The sequence below is a fragment of the Asterias rubens genome, chromosome 18 (genome assembly GCF_902459465.1).
Source record: "Asterias rubens chromosome 18, eAstRub1.3, whole genome shotgun sequence".
In the NCBI taxonomy this organism is placed as follows: Eukaryota; Metazoa; Echinodermata; class Asteroidea; order Forcipulatida; family Asteriidae; genus Asterias; species Asterias rubens.
The window spans coordinates 1,710,527-1,731,284 of record NC_047079.1 but is presented as its reverse complement, the minus strand read 5'-3'; the positions used below and the strand labels follow the sequence as shown (position 1 = coordinate 1,731,284).

At 38.5% G+C, this 20,758-nt stretch overlaps 1 protein-coding gene across 1 annotated transcript in view; it reads right to left on the bottom strand.

Moving 5' to 3' along the window:
* LOC117302283 overlaps positions 1–20,758 on the bottom strand; it is a 73,114-nt gene that overhangs the window by 27,011 nt on the left and 25,345 nt on the right. Inside the window, exons 4-5 of the mRNA XM_033786156.1 lie at positions 14,836–14,982; positions 6,161–6,385 (exon numbers count right to left, since the gene is read on the bottom strand). Coding sequence (XP_033642047.1) covers positions 6,161–6,385; positions 14,836–14,982 — 372 coding nt within the window. The remainder of the gene's footprint in view (positions 1–6,160; positions 6,386–14,835; positions 14,983–20,758) is intronic.

Below are 20,758 nucleotides of genomic sequence, written 5' to 3'. Positions count from 1 at the left end.
TAAACTTAGCCTAACCTTGGTGTCATGTGGCATTCCTTCACATTGCGGGAAAAAACGCATAGCCCAATAAAAAACCTGTCTCTCCACTAATTACACCCAATTTCTGCTCCGGTAATCGCCCCAAATCCTTTATTTGCCTTGCCAAATCCCCCGTGTACACCCATCGGGACCCTCCCTGGGCTGCCCAGCAGAGATACTGCACAGTCACGAGGCAAGGATAGACCTAGTTTGACCTCACTAAGGATGGAGGCTACGGCAATTAGTGGTTGCGTAAAAACTTTATCTTTTAAGAGCCATGTTTTGAAGCCACGTGCACATTGAACATGACCATGCCGTTTAAGCCTTTATAGAGAGACCTTTTATTTGAATTGAATTGAATTGAATGGTTTATTCATCAAGTATATAAAAATACATGAAATTTACAATCCTATTGTACAGCAACATATAAAATATTAAAATGTAAAATTGCACAAGTTATACCACAATACGCACGTAAAACAATAACCTTAATGTAAGAAAAATCATTACAGTTTATATAAAAAACAAACAAACAAACAAACAAACAAACAAACGCTAAAACATGAAAGAGTAGTGGACCCCCTCCCCAAACTAAAAGAGGCCAAATTGCACAGGAGATGTCAGAAAATCAAGTAAAACAATATTACATTCTGGAAAAACATCACAGTCAATCCAGACAGAGCTAATATTGCTGATTGTATTTCCATTCAAAAAATGTATGAAAAAATATAATGAATTCAATTCAATTCAAGAATACATTTATTTCCATACTCTCATAACAGAATAACAACAGTCTAGTCTAGTTGGTAAGACACTGCTCTAGAATTGCAAGGGTCGTGGGTTCGAATCCCACCCGAGTAACATGCCTGTGATATTTTTCACAGGACTCGGGAAAGTACTGAGTATACAGTGCTAACACACATCGGTGTATGGGTAAAAAAAAAATAAAAAAAATAAAATAAAAAAAATTAATATTCTTTATCCCCGATGCAAATTTAACATCTATTATAGAATAACAACAGTTACATGTATTACGGAGAAAAGCGAACCATACAGTACATGTACATTTACAATGTAGCTTTGTCTTGGAAATCTAGGCACTACATCGTAATGTAGACACAACGTTGTAAGTTACATGTACACTACATTTTATTTTAACAAGGGAAACAAAGGAAAATGCAGAACAACTCTGGACATTATTAGCACTTTCTTAAAGCTGTTACAGCCTCTAATAAATAAATATATAAAAAAAAAAAAAAAAAGGAACACGTTGCCTTGGATCGGTCGAGTTGGTCTTTGAAAAGCGTTTGTAACTGTTTTTTATAAAATGCACGTGGGGTAGAAAGATGTTGTAAAAGTAGAATACAATGATCCACACAAACATGCCACGAAATTGCACGGTTTTCCTTTTACCTCGTCGACTAACACGGTCGGCCATTTATGGGAGCCAAATTTTTGACTCCCATAAATGGCCGACCGTGTTAGTTCGCACAGTAAAGGGAAAAACACGCAATTTTGGGGCAAATTTGTGTGGATCATTGTATTCTACTTTTAAAACATCTTTCCAACCATATGCATTTTGAAAAAAAAACGGTTACAAACGCTTTTTATAGACCAACTCGTCCGATCCAAGGCAACGTGTTCCTTTAACTCAAGCCACAAATCTCTGTGGCTAGAGGCGGCTCAAATCCTACATTTTACCAGTGGGTACCACAACGTTCTATGTTGCGTCAAAGAACAATGTTGAAACTTTTTTGACTAAAAAGTACAACCCCCCCCCCCCCCAACACCACCACCACTCCAAACCCCAAGTTTGGGTAAACCAAACTAATAACATATTTTATGAAATCTTACCTTGTATTTCTGTGGTAGTAGTTGCACCCAACAACACTTCATTGACTTTTTTATACATTGGGTCCACATTCAGCAGCTTTGTTAAAAAAATTAAGCTGGAACTTTTGCTGACTTCTTCTAGTACAATTTACACCGAATTCTTATGGTGCAGTTGTCTCTAAACATACACTATAATGCTATTTGAACCCCCAAATAATGCTGCAGTGTCAAGGTGATTTCTAAACTCCACCTCCAGTGCACAATCATAAAGAGGAAATAAAATAAAACCTATTTCAATCAGCTGCTTTCCGTCATTCTAGGAAAACACCAATTGTGTTTTATACTTTCCTGAAACTCGGTCACTCAAAATGATATAATGTGATGAACAACAATGCATAAGTGACAAACGAATCAACTGCAAACCTTTGTCATGTTTGTTAACCACACACACACATTGGCCTGTTGCCAATCAAGCTGACACCGAACCAACAACATGAAACTTTCATGCTACAGAAATGAAAATTTGCATCGGGATAAAGAATATTCATTTTGGTTTCATACCCGTATGCACCGATGTGTGCTAGCACTGCATACTCTTACTTTCCCGAGCTCTGGGAGCAAAATCACAGGCATATTACTCGGGTGAATTTCTTTTATTCACAGAGCTCAGGAAAGTACTGAGTAACGGTGTGTATGGGTAATACCAAAATGAATGTTCATAGTACAGCATTATTCAATGTACTGAATCTCTATGGAACTCCTTGCCTGGTGCATCCTACAATCTAGACTGTTTTAAAGAGGCATATCAATTCCTACATTCAGCTCCCCTTAGTTATTTTCATCTTAACGTTTTCTACTTTTTATAAACATTTTCAAGATTAAAACGATTAACAATGCTCCAATTTGCAAAGTAGGGTTTTCACACAAAGTAGTAATAATACTATTGATATGTTTCCTCTGTGGTGTTATTCAGTTTTTTGTAGCATTTCCCAACTGCTGGAAAATGGCACTTTAAATGCTGTTGTTATTATTGTTGTTAAGAAAATATTCTGAATACCTCGTTTCAATTCAGCGTGCTTTGACCAAACTTCCAAAGTTGGGGTCCAGAATGCCCCCAGCTTAAAAAGAGTATGTTAGAACCATGGCCAATATTTGGCATTTTTCAGTGGAGAACATTTCTCAGGAGAATGGGTACCTTGGCAACCTTAGAAGGAGGGTGTTATGCGAGCCCAAAGACAACCTTGTGATAGTGGGAGGGACAGCAGATTGCCTGGACAACGGTTATTAACTACGATAAAAAAAAGGTTTAAGGATTACTGCATTACTAAACCGGATCAAGACAATTTCAACCTAAGCCCTCAGCTGAGTGGTTACCAAGGTGACAACCTTATTTACAGGCACTTGACACCGTTGGCAATTTCCCAGTTTTAGAATGATGGAACGGTGAACATTGGGTTGCTAAAAAATATAGGTTTCGAACTGCCTCTAGCTCCCGGGCAAAATCAGCAGTAAGACTCTGCTCTAAAATTGCAATGGTCGTGGGTTCGAATCCCAACCGACTTATGAGAATTTTTTCCACAGAGCTCGGGAAAGTACCGAGTATACACTGCTCAGCCACATTGGTGAAAGGGTCAAACCAGAGTATTAATATTAAACTTCATGTTTACTGGGGGTTGGATCCAATAGCCACTCGGAAATTACAAAACAAAGCAGTAATTACTGTACATGGAAAACAAGCAGTAGAATCTGAAAGCTCACTCAACTTAAAGGAACACGTTGCCTTGGATCGGTCGAGTTGGTCTTTGAAAAGCCTGTGTAACCGTTTGTTATAAAATGCATATGGGTAGAAAGATGTTGTAAAAGTAGAATACAATGATCGACACAAACATGCCTCGAAATTGCACGGTCTTCCTTTTACCTCGTCGACTAACACAGTCGGACTAACACGGTCGGCCATTTATGGGAGTCAAAATTTTGACTCCCATAAATGGCCGACCGTGTTAGTTCGCACAGTAAAAGGAAAACCTCGCAAATTTTTGTGTGGATCATTGTATTCTACTTTTATAACATCTTTCCAACCATATATGCATTTTATAAAAACGGTTACAAACACGCTTTTTATAGACCAACTCGTCCGATCCAAGGCAACGTGTTCCTTTAAAGTTCATACCCGTACCAATCCGCTTAAGAAGTACACATACTGCCGTCAGAAATTCAACTTAAAGTGGACAACATACATGTAGCATCTGAAGACCTCCAACATCATTGTTCTTAATTTTGTTTTTGCCGCAATGGAATTTGCATACATACATTTTTTAAAGATCCAAGTCTAATTTCATCAAAGACCCAAGTCTTATTATATAACAGCTATCTATGCACAAAGTAAAACCAAGCACAAAACAATTTTGCTAAACACTTGAATGTTTCTCCTGAAGACGAGCAGAGTATACTATTTGAGGCGTCGAGACCACATTGGCTCTTTTCAGAGCCAACACTCCCACAAAAGACGTTAACACATGGTTATACCCCCAAGTTTACTATTTATTTATAGTTTTGTCCTAAGGGAATCAATGTGTGGTGAAGAGGTTTTCAACTAGTGGTTTAAACCCAACTAGGCCTGGTTCTTGATAGATTTACCGAGACGAAGTCGAGGTAAATCAAGAACCAGGCCACGGCGGGTTTAAACCACTAGTTGAAAACCGATTCAACACACTTTGATTCCCATTCATAAATACCTTTTCGGTGAAAAAAACATCAACATTTACGATCAAAAAGTAAAATAAATGCAAAAATCATAATTTTTCAATGATTTCTTTCAACACAACACCCCTCCAGCTATGAAATGGTAAGGCCCAGTCAAGGCCCTCAGGTAAACAACTCCTAATAAGGGAATGCTGTGCGCGTCGCGCGTACCCTACTCTTTGCTGACACAGAACACCCTGTCCCTATTGATGGACTCCATCGATGCCTTGCAAAGTCTGAACAGAATGCTTGCCAAATTCCACTAGAGGGCGCTATACACATACATGTACCAGTGTACTGTACATGCCTCAACCAGTCCTTGCCCAAAAGAGGCCACCTTGTCCAATGTGGGTGTCACCATCCATGAGTTATACTGTACAAGCTTGCCAGATTCAAATAGAGGGCGCTATAAATGAACATAGGTGATCACATACATGTACCTACCTAGACCACCATTGGTCCTTGCCAACAGAAAGCACCTTGTCAATGCCTCATACAAGACTACACATAATGCTTGCCAAGAGAGGGTGCTATTACTGAACACAGTTGATGTCACATACCAGTGTACGTACCTAATGTATCTAAACCATTCCTTGCCTAACTAAACAGAAAGCACCTTGTCCCGTGTTGAAGTCACCATCACTGCCTTATACAAGTCTAAACATTTAACTCATCACTTTCCAAGAGAGGGCGCTATTGCTGAACACTATTGAACCTTACCAACCCTGGCAGACATTTAACACATAATCCCTGTTGATTTTACCAGTCCACCATTGCCATGTACAAGTCAAAACAAAATGCTTGCCACATTCAAATAGAGGGTGCTATTGATAGCATTCAGGAGAAGTCACGAACAAGTACCTACCCAGACCTGTCCTTGACAGAGAGCCCCCTGTTGAGGTATCCATCCATGCCTAATACACAATTCCTGATGATGCTTGCAACCAATAGAGGGGGCTATAAGTGCACCCAGACCTGTCCTTGGCCGACAGAGCACACTGTCTTATACAAATCTTGACAATGCTTTCCACAATTCAATAAAGGCTTTTTGTTCTGTTTCCTTAATCAATTATGCACCTAAGTAGCCTTAGAATGCAAACTTTTTACTTGCCACACATCATTAAAGGGCGCTTTAACTGCAGGTGAAGTCACAAACAAGTCACAAACAAGTACCTACCGAGACCGGGCCTTGGTCTCTGTTGTTGTCTCCATCCATGCCTATACATGTAACACAATTCCTGAAAATGCTTGAAGCGCAAAAGGTGCAAACTCTACAGCTCAAATGTTGTTCTCTTTCCTTTTTATGCCTCTAATTGGACTTACATGTAGCACCACAGAACTTCAAGAATGCAAACTTTTCCATTTGCCACATATCAGTAGAGGGCACTATAACTGCATACAAGTGAAGTCACAAACAAGTACCTACCCAGACCCTTCCTTTTGCTGATAGAGAGCACACTGTCCACATTGATGTCTTATATCTGAGCCTAAGATTCAACAACTCTTGCCACATGTCAATAGAGGGCGCTATAACTGCATTGAGGTAAAGTCATAAACGTGTACCTACCCAGACTCGTCCTTGGCCAACAGAGAGCACTCTTTCCCTGTTGATGTCACCATCCATCCAGTCTTCAACAACCGCTGCTGTGTTCTGCTGCCGCGTGATCTGAGCGAAGTATTCTTCCTGTTCACGGTTCAGCTCCTCCATTAGCTCAAAGAATTGTTTCTTACTGCGGAGGCTAGCGTAGGCAACTTTAAACGCCTTACCCACAATGGCATTTATCTCCTCTGCCTGCAGGACAAGAAACAAGAAATTTGTACAAATATGAAAAATTTATCAACAGCAATGTGGTTCAAAGAAATACGTAAGTACACAATTTGGTGACAATTGTCAACCGGTCAAACTTTTTTTTTTTTTTTTCACTTCAAGACCTAACAACTGTGCTTCAAATATGCACACAATTACTCAAAACTTATAAACAAACTTTGGCCAAAAAGAAGGAAGATCCCAATGACTAATCAAGTCAAACCTACAGTTATTATTTCTCCATACCACCGTAAGTACATGTAAGTTACTGTAAGGTTGAACTTTAAGTCGCATAGTTTCTGTATTCCCGACGCCACAAGTTTACCAACCTGCTCAGCAGAAAAATTGCTTTGCAAACTCCCCCACTAAGCAAAATTCAACACCAAAACAGCCACAAAAAAGAACACAGGGAAACATGCTGAAGTCGGCTGACACTTTGTCATTACTAATGACTTACTAATGATCAAAACAAATTGTATCTTATCTTATTTACCAAGATAAGAGTTTTGTTTTTTTGTCCTAATGAATGACAAGGTAGCAAACGGACTCTGCATCTTCCTGTTTCCTGTAAAGGCACTGAACAACTTTGGTAATTGTCAAAGACCAGAATTCTCACTTTGTGTATGCCAACATATGCATAAAATAACAAATCTGTGAAAACTTGGACTCAATTGGTCATCAAAGTTGCAAGAGAATAATGGAAGAAACACACCATTGTTGCACAATTGTGTGGGTTTAGATGCCTAATAAAAGGCTTCAGGCCTGAAGTCTTTTAATATTTGTGTGAGAAATTATCTCTTTCACAAAAACTATGTTACTTTGTTACTTCAGAGGGAGCCGTTTCTTACAATGTTTTCAACAGCTTTCGATTGCTCATTACCAGGTAAGTTTTGATGCTAACCATTTTTTATTCACTAGTTCCTCCTTTCCAAAGCAGCCATCACTGCAGTGGGAATTTTCAAGAAGATGGCAGTGACATAAAAAATTCATGTTTATCCAACCTTTCTCGGGGTAGAAATGGAACAAGGGATTGAAAAAATAAAAAATGCATGGCTGTCTCCGTCTCCTCCACAGACCCAACCCTCCCCGAGCCTACCTACAATCTCAAATTGTTGCTATGGCATTGCATCCCCATAGCAACTAAACTCATTCCGGCTTTATATTAAATCAAAGTTACAGGGGGATGCCCAATTACAGTTCACTCGGAAAGGACAATATATTTTATGGGTGTAAAATGTTTGGTTTGACATATGACTGAAGAATTCTATCGCTTGGCTGAATGGCAATCGCGGTGTTTTGAAAGGTTCAAGAAATAAAGTGATTTTGACTTTGATAGAACTGAAAATGTCCTTTTTAATGTTTTGACATGTCATGGTAATGTTCAATGTGCTCCAATGATTTGATTTTATGTTTACTTTTTTAAACTAGAGGGCATTCTGGACCCTAACTTGGCCAGTTTGGTTGATTTACGATGAATTACATGTACATGTACATTGTATAATGTACATGATGAATGAAGTTTCTGGAAATGTTTTAATTGATGTTAACGTTTGGTTTCAGAAACTTCACTGATGAAATCTGAACTGTTTGAATTGGTTTTATTTGATGATTTCTGTGAATTTGAAATTTCAAAAAATCTTCTAAAAAAGTCAAATCAAAGGTGATTTGTTTGTTTTGTATTACGTGTTATTCTTCTACGTATCAGCCGCTATTCGTGTGTATCGGCCTAACATTTATAGTAAAATTTGGAAATAAAAAACAAACAAACAAATGCTAGCTTCTGCGTCTGTTTAATTCAGTTATTTATTTGTCAAGTAATAAACCACAAGAGAAAGTGACAAAGAAGGGTGACTGTCAATACTAGGGCTTGATAGGTCAGCTCAGTTGGCAAGTTTCTCTTTTCTGTTACATGTGTGTAACCTGTCAAAAAGGCAGATTATTCAGCAATATGTACTGCTCCAACATCTCTATGAAATTCAGTCTCAGGCGCCAATTTACATGTAATACGATTTTAGGAAAAATAAAAAAGTCTGTCATATATAGTTTTTAAAATGTATTATTAGAAAGAGATTTGATTTAAGGTTGTTTTATAAAGTATGTCTCCAAAACTACACCCCACTTTACCACTCAATCATGTCATACATGTATCTATATTCCAATCAAAAACGTGTTTTGAAGACAACATGACAAGAAAAATATCAGCCTTCGAGAAAGACTCTGCTAGGGTTGAAACGTCAGGCCATTAACTATTTTTTGCATTTATACCATCTGTCCATTTGGTTATAAAGTTGTTTGCAACAGCTAAATTTTATTTTCTCTTATGTTTTACTGACAGAAATGTTGTCAGAAAGACAACAATATTAGCCATTCAGGGCGAACTGTGATGATTCAATACAGAACTGAATGGTCTCTAAAGGTGAAGAAAGAGTAACCAGCCATTCTACCTGTGATTTTCACCATTACCTAAAAGCCCTCAAGTTGTTAGGAATCAATTTCAGTGTGCTTGTAAGGTCTCCATTACTAGCAGGTGTCTGCTATCTCCAAGGGACTTGCAACAGTAGATTGGATTGAATCGGGACACTACGCCTCCAAAACACCATTAGTAACCTTAAAGGGTTTGGGTAGTTTTTGGTTTGACACAAAACACAAATGTCCACAGATTTACATGAAACTTGGTCTAAAGATAATGATGGTAGAAAGCTCCCCTTTAAATATTACTTGCTGAGCTGCTGTAGTCTTTGAGAAAATAATGAGTAAAATAATTTCACAAAAATTATTTTAGCATGTTCAATTGACTTGCGCGACTCTCCTAAAAACATTGCTCTGAGATTTTCCCTTTTTTTTCTCAAGTACTTGACGACAAATGAGGCTGAAACTTTGACAGGTAAATTAGATTACAAACATCTTCATACAACGAGTAGAGATTCATGTCATTGCCAAAAAAACTTGCTCTGCATAAGGTTTAAAAACCCTTTAAAGAGATGCTCCTGCACTGTATGGCAAACTGGCAAGAAGTGAATGTCGCAAACAACTAAATGCACAATTTATTTTATATAGAGTTCAATTCAATTTGTTTTATTTTTATTTATTCCACCTCCCAATTTTTGTTCTTTTAGTTCTGAAAATATTTGAATAATGTTATTTGGTTTTACCCATACACCGATGTGTGTAAGCACTGTCTACTCACTACTTTCAAGAGTTTGCCAAAATCCGAGGCAGTTATGTTTACACATGAAGAATAATCAGTCATAAGGATACACAATCTGAGGAACTGTCTGCCGGAAACGTCTCCGACTCAAATATCTTGGGGATAAAACTCGATGTATTTGTTCCGTAACCATACTACTTCAAAGTAAAATGATTCTTAAAAAGCTTTGTACTATCCAAAGCTGCTGCACTTCTAACCAAGTATGTTTTTATATCAACTTAAAGAGTGATTACCAACCGTCAATGTAGGTGTGCATCCATACCTTCCCTTTAATACTGAAGATGTCTCATATCCAGGGGCCAGAAAGTTGCCAGTTGAACAGAACTCAAGAATTAAACCTTGACAATAAGATTAGTGGTTTTTAAATGGTAATGGGGCAATTGGAGCGAGAGAACGATTTCACAACACCAGGGAAACTCAGGCTCTAGGCTTCGTGTGAAATTCTTTGCGAAGAATTCACTATCAATATTCCCAGTAGGCCGCATCAATTTTAGATATTGATTATGTTTCAGCGCTGCAAGTCATGTATGATACGCAATTTTGGTTGAAAAGGTTTGCCTGGCCAAATGAAACTGTTAACTATCTTAAAGTCAAGGTAAAGATTGATTTCTTAGAAAACTGATGAATCTTTGTCTTGAGGAATATTTTGCTAGACTTGGGTCTGATTTTTAAACCACTGTTAATATTTGTAAGAAAATATTTGTTTTCCTAAAGCACACAAAAATGTGTAAGCAATGAACCTATTTCATGAAAAAGATAAGAGATCTTGTGATCTGCATACTCTAGGTTCTCACCATGCACAAGTTCGAGATTACAGGATAATACATTATGTATGTGCCAAACACAGCTGACACACAAAACAAAAATAAAGCAAATATTTTGTAATTTAAGAGTTTCATTGTTTTGACTGCATGACTTGCAATCCCAAGGATTTGAGTTCAAATCCAGTCAAGCTAACTGCTGATTTCACAATGACTTTAAAAAGTATTGGTGACTCGTTACTGAATCACAATTTATTGTTTGTGAATCGCACAATATTACATTAAAGACACTATTGGTAATTGTCAAAGACCACACTTCTCACTTGGTGTATCTCAACATATGCATACAACAATAACCCTGTAAAAAATTGAGCTCAAAAATTGAGCTCAATCAGTCGCCGAAGTTGCAAGATATTAATGAAAGAAAAAACACCCTTGTCACACGAAGATGTGTGCTTTCAGAAGCTTGCTTTCAAGACCTCAAATTCTAAATCTGAGGTCTCGAAATCAAATTCGTGGAAAATTACTTCTTTCTCGAAATCTATGTCACTTTAGCGATTCAAATTTTCAGAGATGCGGTTGATACGCGCTGTCAGCTCAGTAAACATTGGATGTACTCCTTGTTTTCAATGTAAATACTGTTACGCTTTTTCCTGTTTTCTAAACAAGTAGACACTGTATTCAGCTGAAATCTTCCCAGGTGACCTACAATGTACATGTATATTGTGTCTTTCTTTATCATTGGCCTACAAATCAACACTACATTAACCACACAAATTCTTGGCCCTACCTTTTAAGTGTTGTTTTAATACAGTGCTTTTTCCCCATTTGATTTGAAGAGAAAATAAATAACATAAGAAATACGTACGAAAACAAACAAAACATGTGTTTGAAAAAAAGAAACATACATGTCGATGCACTAAAGCTGGAATAGGTTTGTTCCTAGATAACTCTATCTCTGCAATTCTACTAAACATCATCAAATTGCTACTTAGTCCGCCTTTGACAATCGACAAAATGAAATGCACTTTTGCAAGACAAATCCTATTCACAGAGCTACACTTGTACTACAGTCATATTTAATGCATAAAAAATAATCGCCCAATGTATCGTAATGCCCTCATGCAAATGCAGTTCCGTCAGTGGTGATTAGTTACGCCCGGGGCAGAGTCACTAGCGATTTTTCACGGCCAGGGGATGATAACATTCGCAACAGCGAGAAGCAGTCAGTGCTACAAGGTTTGAGGTTTTTATCTGAATCAGAAAGGTAGCCTAAGGTCATGTGTTAGTGGAAGTAATTGACTCCGCACCCATCTTGCCTGATTGTCTTCAATTGTACTCGCAATAGCAGAAGTCCTTAATTGTGCCATTCCTGCATTCCTGCATATAATTCCTGCATTTAATTCTTGTGACTGAAGAGATTGATGATGTGTCATGCTGTACACAAGAAGATAACTTGGGAATGTACTTGAGTATACAGTACTCAATACTAGGCCTGGGCAAATAGTGAAATTTACTACTCGAAAAGTCATGCCTCAAATAGTCAGACTTTGACAGTAGTCGCGACTAATTTCTTATTCCCAAAATGCAATTTGACATGTTTGCAGCAGGCGCTGAAAGGATTGAAGGATTGTGTCATTATGTTGTTGTGAAAAGTCGAGAGAACAACAGAATTGGTTCACCAAATAGGTAGTCGCAACTATTTTTGTTGAAGTCGGGAATACTTTTGCTGTAGTCGTGGATGGCACGATTAACCGAATAGTTGAAAAACGTTAGACGCGACTCGACTAAGCAATCAACAGTCGCACTAGTCGCCCCGGCTTACTTAAAACACATTTGCATTAGGGAAAAACAAAGTTAAATACTCTTTATCCCCATCTATTACATCGTTGCAGTGCATGCTGCTAAAACATAAGATCTTAAAGATCTTTATGTCAAGGGAACTCAGCAAACTCCCACAAGAGGACATAAACACCAAGCTAGCAACAGCCAATCTCTCTCATACAAACATTTGTTTGATTACGAGTTGGACAAATCAAGAAATTTTGATTCAGAAACTAGTCGACAATACTTATTCTAGGCATTGTGAATTCAGCAGTAAGCTTGGTAGGATTTGAACCCACAACCTTTTGATTCTCCTGCAGGTCAATCACTGGAAACTGCCTAGTCTAATAGGGTGAATTTTGATTGGAATACAGCAATGAGCACTTCATATATGCAGGAACAATGTTTATATACAGGCATTGGCATGCAACTTGTAACTTTACAAAATAAGAGGAAATTACAAAATGTCAATGATTTTGTGTAGTATTTTTCAATTTTGAATGGTAAAACTGAAAATAAAAAAAGAGGAAATCAGCTGATCCAAGGAAAAGTTGCATGTCTCTAAAACACCATGAGCATCCAGCCGGACATGAACTGTATACATGTAAGCACATTACTTTCCCAGTAGAGGAAGATTCTTTTTGTACAAATGATTCCAATGCAATTTCCCTGTATTTCATTTTAAATATTCTTAAAGGGATTTATTGTTCAAGACATCAGCTGTTTCATTTCAGCTTAAATTAATCACATCGACATAGAACATGAATCAGGGGGGGGGGCTTTAATGCACACAATGTCTTCTAGCCAAGATGGGGTAGGAGTAGAGGGAAGTGAATCATAACTACATGGGGATGCCTTGTGCATTAGCCTCCATGACATAACAGGACCTGGACATGACCCTTAAAGGCACTGGACATTATTGGTAATAACTCAAAATAATGGTTAGCGTAAAAACTTACTTGGTAATAGAGCAATGCAGGGCTATTGAAAGTATAATTTATCAAACATTGTAAGAAACGGCTTCCTCTGAAGTAATGTAGAAAGGGGTTATTTCTCACTCAAATATTAAATGGCAATTCAGGCATGAAGCATTTTTAGGCATCAGAAACCGCACAAATTATTGTGCAACAAGGCAAAAGGGTATTTTTTCTTTCAGTAATTCTCCTGCAAGTTTGATGACCTATGTCAAAATTTTCAAATATTTGTTATTTTATGCATAGTTGGGGTATCACCAAGTGAGAATACTTGTCTTTGACGATTAAAGGTGCCCAGTGGCTTTATGTTATACAAGTGCCAGGGACCTGGACATGACCCTGATACAAGTGCCTATCTCAGTCTGATGACAAGAGACACACATTTTGCGCGATGGAAATTTACAATTTAGGGCGGATTTTGGGAGTGCATGTATTTACAAAATCTCCTGGTCTCTGAAAATCTATAGATGCTCATGCAAAATCTTTTAAGGCAATCTGATATTTTTCCCGAGAATATTTCTAAATCATGATTCTGACCTTTGTTAGAGAGCAGGGTATATATTTATTTTTTTGAGCAAATGACATTTTCAATTGGAAACTCTTGTAGGGGCGACAGGGCCAAGGAAAGGGCAACAGTTGGCCTCTGTGCAAGTCCACACTGTTCTAGACTCAACCGAGTCATTTTAATTATGTTTATGGTGTTAAAATATGTTTTCTCAAGGACCAAACAATCAGAAACACAAACTTAGTAGGGACAATACTGTGCCTTGAATCTCTACAGCATTTTCTTCACAAAAGTTCAATGGCAAATGAGATCTGTGAGAAATAATCTTGAAGTTGGGAAAAAGTCCAAACAATTCATCACATGCGGATGGACGGTGAGAAAAACTCATAAGTAAGGTTAGCATTAATTGGTGTGTTGCATAAGATGGGACTAATTGCGTCATCACCAACCAGCCATCCCATAACCAACTCATAGACAGGTTTGTTGTCTGCAGAGTCTACACAGGACGAATGTGAACCAATGGGGGAAATTACTCATTCTGTGCAGGGTTAATGCAGAAGGCCACATTACAAAAAGCCATACTGCCCAGCAAGTTTACTTGCTAAGACAAAATAATTACAGGGTAACAGTCACAACAATACGGTCGATATAGAACTTTGGCTGGTGACCTGTTGCTGCTTAGCAAGATCTATCAGGGGGCATTTTTTAAAAGCCGATAACCACACTATACTGCTCAGGGAGATTACTTGCTAAAACAAAACAATAACAGGGTACCAGTCACAACAATGCAGTCGATATCGAACTTTGGCTGGTGACTTATAGAAAGATAGTAACTGTGACTATTTGCGATTACCAGCTTTAGGGAAGTTGGATCTGAGACCTTCATACACATGCGATGCTCCACACGCACTAATAGACCGACCTGGTACATGTAAGTCCAACCCACCATTCAGTCAAACAACAGTGCCCCTGTGGGCACCGCATAACACACAAGAATCTTCATGTGGGCACCGCGTAACACACAAGAATCTTCATGACACACAAAATGAGCAATGCCCCCAAACTGCTGCTCACTGTAAAAACAACTTGTACGCAAATCACACAACCAATGAGTCTCCCATCAAACAAATAATTCAAAGAATAAATAATCAGTGAATACAAACCTCGTGCTGTTCCCTTGTGATAAATACGTGGCAGTACTGCACCCCAACAGGCCCTCTAGGGTTTCGAGAGAGAAAGGCAAACTGGCAAAACTCTGGATCGCAGGTTGCGTAGGAGATTCGCTTCAGGGCGTGGGCCATTAGGGTCACCTGTAGCCGGAAATAAAAGAGACAACACTTTTAAAGAAAGTTCCAGGGCTCAATTTCATAGAGCTTAGCATAAACAAGCTACACAGCACACTATGCTTACCAGAATAACGTTACCAGCCAAACTATCATTGTTATCAATCCTTCCACGTGTACAATCTGTGACTGGTGTACTCATCATTTCTGCTTAGCAGACAATTATCAAGCAATATTTAGCTCTATGAATATATTTAGCTCTATGAAATTAGGCCCATGGGCCAGTTGGTAGTGATCATCAAGTTAGTTTTAAATTTCAAATGAATCAAATAAAGCTATATAGCTGCTCTATGAATCAAATAAAGCTATATAGCTGCTCTCCTATTGCTTAAACAATTCCTACTAAAGAAAAATAAACATGGAACCAGCCATAAGAAGTACACATGAAAAAAGCATTTAGGTCGGTTGCACAACACTGGTTGTTATACATGTACCTCTGTGCAAATTGTGAAGTTTGATTGGTCGAGAACCTATCACGTGCCGTGCAACAAATACGCATCATGGCTAATGATACCACTACGCGTAACGCACAGCGCGCCGGGTAACATGAAAAGTGATGTACACCCGGTGTACATCACCTTGATCGTTCCCGTCGTTGGTCGATTTCAAGCGCTGTGCAAAACACACGCGGGTTCGATCAACAGATGAAGAATTGTTTCTTGTTTGAACCATCCGTCTGCTTGTTAAACCATGATTGAACTATGCATTGCTCCATCTTAATAATGTTTGAAGATGACAACAGAACTTCGAGAAGAGGAATAAAAATATTACCAAGGTATAACAAAACAATTGTTGCACGCTGTGACTGGGGTCCATGGGTTTTGTTCACCCTCAGTGGCAAATGGCACCCTCGGCTTCGCCTCGGGTGCCATTTTCCCCCTCGGGTGTACAAAACGCCATGGATCCCGTCACAGCGTGCAACAATTGTATAATGGCACTAAGCTTTGATCCTACATACTGCATACATGTACTTCTTCACCATGGCAGATCTCCCACTGTGTGACAGAAATGTAAAGTTAGTGAGAAGGGTCCATACCAGCGCTTTCCCTAAGCAGTGGTCTGCTGGCCAAATGTTACATGTAGTTTTAAGATACTACTGTATGTACCTGACGACCAGTCAAAATTAAGCCCTGATTATGTGGATCAACTTGCTGCTTCAGTTTTGAAAAGCACCCCTATTTAATACAAAATACAAACTAGTGAAAAGGCTGCTGGACTAGTGAAATGGCAAGGAAACTGGTCCAACTGACTAGGGCAGTGTCCCAAACAGCGACTTGAGCTACAGCTACGGCTAAATCGCACGCCTCTGCCTACTCTTCAACACTGACAGACGTGCTGCTGATCTAGCTACAGCTGTAGCCATAATTGCTGTTTCAGACACTGCCTAGTTATGGGCAAACCCTGCTATACAGTATCTCAAACCCAGTTCTTGTCAGACCAAACACTTCATCCAAAGAAAATTAAATCATTCAAATGGTCGATATCCATAAACCAACTCGGTTCCTTAGCGGCATAAAATATATGAAAATATGCATCTCTACTGCCTGCATGTTTGTTTGAATGACAAGCAAAAGTTATTTTTGTTACGAATCATAACACTGAGCACCGAATCTAGGAGAAACAAATACACTGGTGTGTTGTTCTTTCCTTTTAAAGAGAAACATATAGAAGTGAATACTCTTCCTTTAACCCCCCCCCCCCTTGGTCCCATGTGTTGTGTAACGCATGTATAAGAACCCAGTGCACTTATCTACAACGGGTTTGCCTCGGTGTTCCTGGCTGCGGCTGCTAAATGACCGTAGCACCTTATAAACCCTTATAAAGTGCTACATAATTGGGTCTCAGAATTCATAACTTTCAATAACCTCTCTTTCTGTATAAATGTATTTACTAAGCGCCTTGAGTACCTTGTCGGTAGATACGTGCGCTATATAAGACTTTGATATTATTATTATTATTATTATTAAATAAGAGGAAGATTTGCCTATTATCTGAAGTGTATCATTCAAACATTCAACATGAAGTTTCATAAGTTTACTGGCCCAAAGCTAAAGTTACTGGCCTCGGCCCTTCGGCCAAGTGTAAATTTCAAGCTCCGGGTATATTGTCTGCCATGCTTGCTATTTTGAGAGTCAAATTGCACATACAAATTACGCTAAGCATGAAAACACTGTGTCATGCAAAATGTCCACTTCCTTGTATAATAACACACAAGGACATTGACTCCAAAAATGGTGCAACCAAGATTATTGAGTTGATGACATCAGGTGACCTAGACCCCTTGCATAACGCGAAATGCTCACGCACACGTTTCTACGCACAAAGAACAGCCATCGTCCAATCCTATGACCCCAGTGAGGGTGCTTTTTGACCTCAGTGAGGCAGTTCTTGAGAGTGTGACGTCACATGCAAGAGGTCTATTCGCATGTAAATTTGTCTTCAAGGGAAAATTGTGTACAACTTTCAACAAGTCTGCAAAGTACAATAGGTCACGTTTTAATTAAACACACAAGGGGGAAAAAAACAGAAAAAAGGACAACTCTAACGACTCACCACTGGTATGCTCGTTAACGCAATGAAACCGGTGAACAACCACTTACACTAATCAGGCAACGCAATAATAAGACGGATAGTTTTATCTTTATGAAGGCTAAATGAGATAGATGGATATATCTTAATGGCTGTCGTGACTCATAAAAAAAGGCTTGACGACAATGAATGAGAAAGCTGCCCAAAATGACCTGAAATAACCAACAAACTACCCCCACTGGAGCTTCTCTGTCCTAATCAGGGTATATTTATTTCATTTGGGATGAGCATTAACTTGATTGAAAACCCAATGAAGATATTTGAGCAGAACATCACATGTAGGTAGCTGCACTTTCAGAAAGAGGTTTCTGGGGAGCCAATTTAATCAAGATTTTATGACAGAAAATGACATTTCTCTGTGAATTAATTTGCAATGTAGATGGAAGTTTTGGCTGGTTTCTTCTTAGATAAAGATTTGTCAAAGTGCTATCTAGTACGGACGCAGATATTTTGTGGTAGCAGCAGTCAACATACAGCCATTTCATTTTACAGATAAAGGTACTGTTTAAAACGTTTTAAAAGCATTCTTTAAAGGGGAAGTACATCACTGTTTGTTTTGGAAAAACAAAGTTATTCACTGTTTTGATTCCCATTCTAATAATACAACGTTTTTTATATAAAAAACACCATACAGACAGTTTGTACATGTACGCATTTTAAAATTATATGTTATTCATGTACTGTACATGTAATTCAGTGGTCCTGTCTTTAGTAAAGGCATTTGAGAGCACACAGATCTGTGTAACAATGGGTTTTTCTTTTTTCTTTTGTTACTTTCTTGCAACTTTGATGACCAATTGAGCAAAAATTGTGTTATTTTATGTATGTTGGGATCCAATACATGTAAGTGAGAGGATACTGAGCTTTGACAATTGCCAAAAGTAAACCCCAAACCATTTACATGCACAATCATCTTGTGATTCCAACCTAGAAGGATTGTTAGGTAATTTGTATGACACATGCATTGCAAGGGGCCATCGCCATTATTGCTCCATGCGAAGGGGGCCTAGAAAAGTACTGAATACTTTTGCTATTCGGTTGGTATAACCGAATCGATGCATGACTCAAACGCCAGTCTAGACTCCGGACTAAAATGTCTAATGAAATGAGGTTTGATTCTGGCTTTAGGTTTAATCAATTCAGACGGTAAACCCTCACTGTCCCAAACCCATCAAAATCCAACAGCATAATTTGTTTGATTCTGTTGGACTGTGCTGGTAAACTGATCATGAAGAAAAAGGAGGAAATTACCTCCGTGCCCGTGGAAATTGCCTTGAGTGCCCTTAAGACTATTCCAGTATTATACAATTGCCCTCATTTACCTCAGTTCCTTTGAAATGCTCAAGTAAAAATTTGCAACTAGTATATAAAATGTATACCTGTTTTATAAGAATCATGGATCAGTGAAAACATACATGTACATATGTATGCAGACGAGTAAAACGGCGAGTAACCTGGCAGTTGCACAGTCACTGAAAAGGTTAAAGGAACACGTTGCCTTGGATCGGACGAGTTGGTCTATAAAAAGGGTTTGAAACCGTTTATTATGAAATGCATATGGTAAGAAAGATGTTTTAAAAGTAGAATATAATGATCCACACAAGTATCACTCAAAATTGCACGGTTTTCCTTTTACGTCGCGAACTAACACGGTCGGCCATTTATGGGAGTCAAAAATTTGACTCCCATAAATGGCCGACCGTGATTTGACTCCCATAAATGGCCGACCGTGTTAGTTCGCGACGTAAAAGGAAAACCGTGCAATTTTGAGTGATACTTGTGTGGATCATTATATTCTACTTTTACAACATCTTTCTAACCATATCGATTTGATAACAAACAGTTACAGAACGCTTTTCAGAGACCAACTCGACCGATCCAAGGCAACGTGTTCCTTTAAGGGCAAACCCTAGTTAAATGTTTGTTCTGTATAATGAGTATTTAATGATACTTTGGGGTTTGTATAACCAGTGCCTGTCTTTGGGGTTACAGTGCCCAGTTTCATGGCTCTGCTTACCACTCAATTCTGAGATTGTGATCACCATTTTTTCCCTTACAGAGCAAGTGCTGAATTTCTACGCTAGCTGTGTAAGCCAAGAATGTCAAGTAACAGGGACTATGCACACGCATGTGGCAGACATTCCCTATTCCCTACTAACCTGTGTGAAATACGCTTGACATACACGTAAGCAGAATTCACTGCTTCCATAAGTGCTGATTCTTTGCTTACTGTGTAACTGGAGCCACGAAATTGGGGCACAGTTTCCCTGTCCATCCAGTAGAAATGGCCGCTAAATTAACGTACTGGAAACTTCAATCTTCATTTACTGAATGCTCCACTGAGAGATTGAAACATATCTCTATCAACGAAACAGCAAAACTGGCGCCCAGTTTGTTTCAGACCATAAAATCCGGACGTAAATCATGAAACTGTTGACAGCAAAATGTCAGCAATTAGCAACGCTTATTCCCAAGGGAAGCATTAATAACATAAAAATCAGGCTATCAAATGTTCAACATTACAAAAGAGATGTTTATAATGATAATAATAATACTAGGTTCTTATACAAAGCGCTTTATCACACCCCTAAGGGCCGGATCAAAGCGCTCAGTATTTTTCCTGCAAGGTATGTGGCGCTACGTTTTGAAGTATAAGACCTATTCCTATTAATTAAAGCACCATGTAATGATTTACAAGGTGCAGTGGGCAATATGCTGCCGATCATGGTGATTATGCTTTGTACGTAAATATTCTACATACAAAAATACACTAACTGCAGATCACATGCATGTATAACAGGAAAATTTACAAAATACATAACTTGCTTGACAGAGAGTGTGGTCAAGCAGTTGATGCCCCATTCAAATTAAAATGGTTTTGATGAGTTATGAAACTCTAACGAAACTCTAACGTCTGATAACGAAAAGAAAAGTGACGCCTAATTACAATTTGAACAAAAATAATCAAACAAATTAAGTGTACACCTTGCTGGGTGTTCAAGGCGCAGTGAAACCAACTTGTAAATGTACACAAAGAAAACAGACACAACCAAATTAGTCCTTGAAAACCTGTGACATCACATGAGATAAGTTTTGAGGAGAGATTTGAACTTTGTGGTATAGAGACATGATCTAAGTGGTAGAGACACATGTG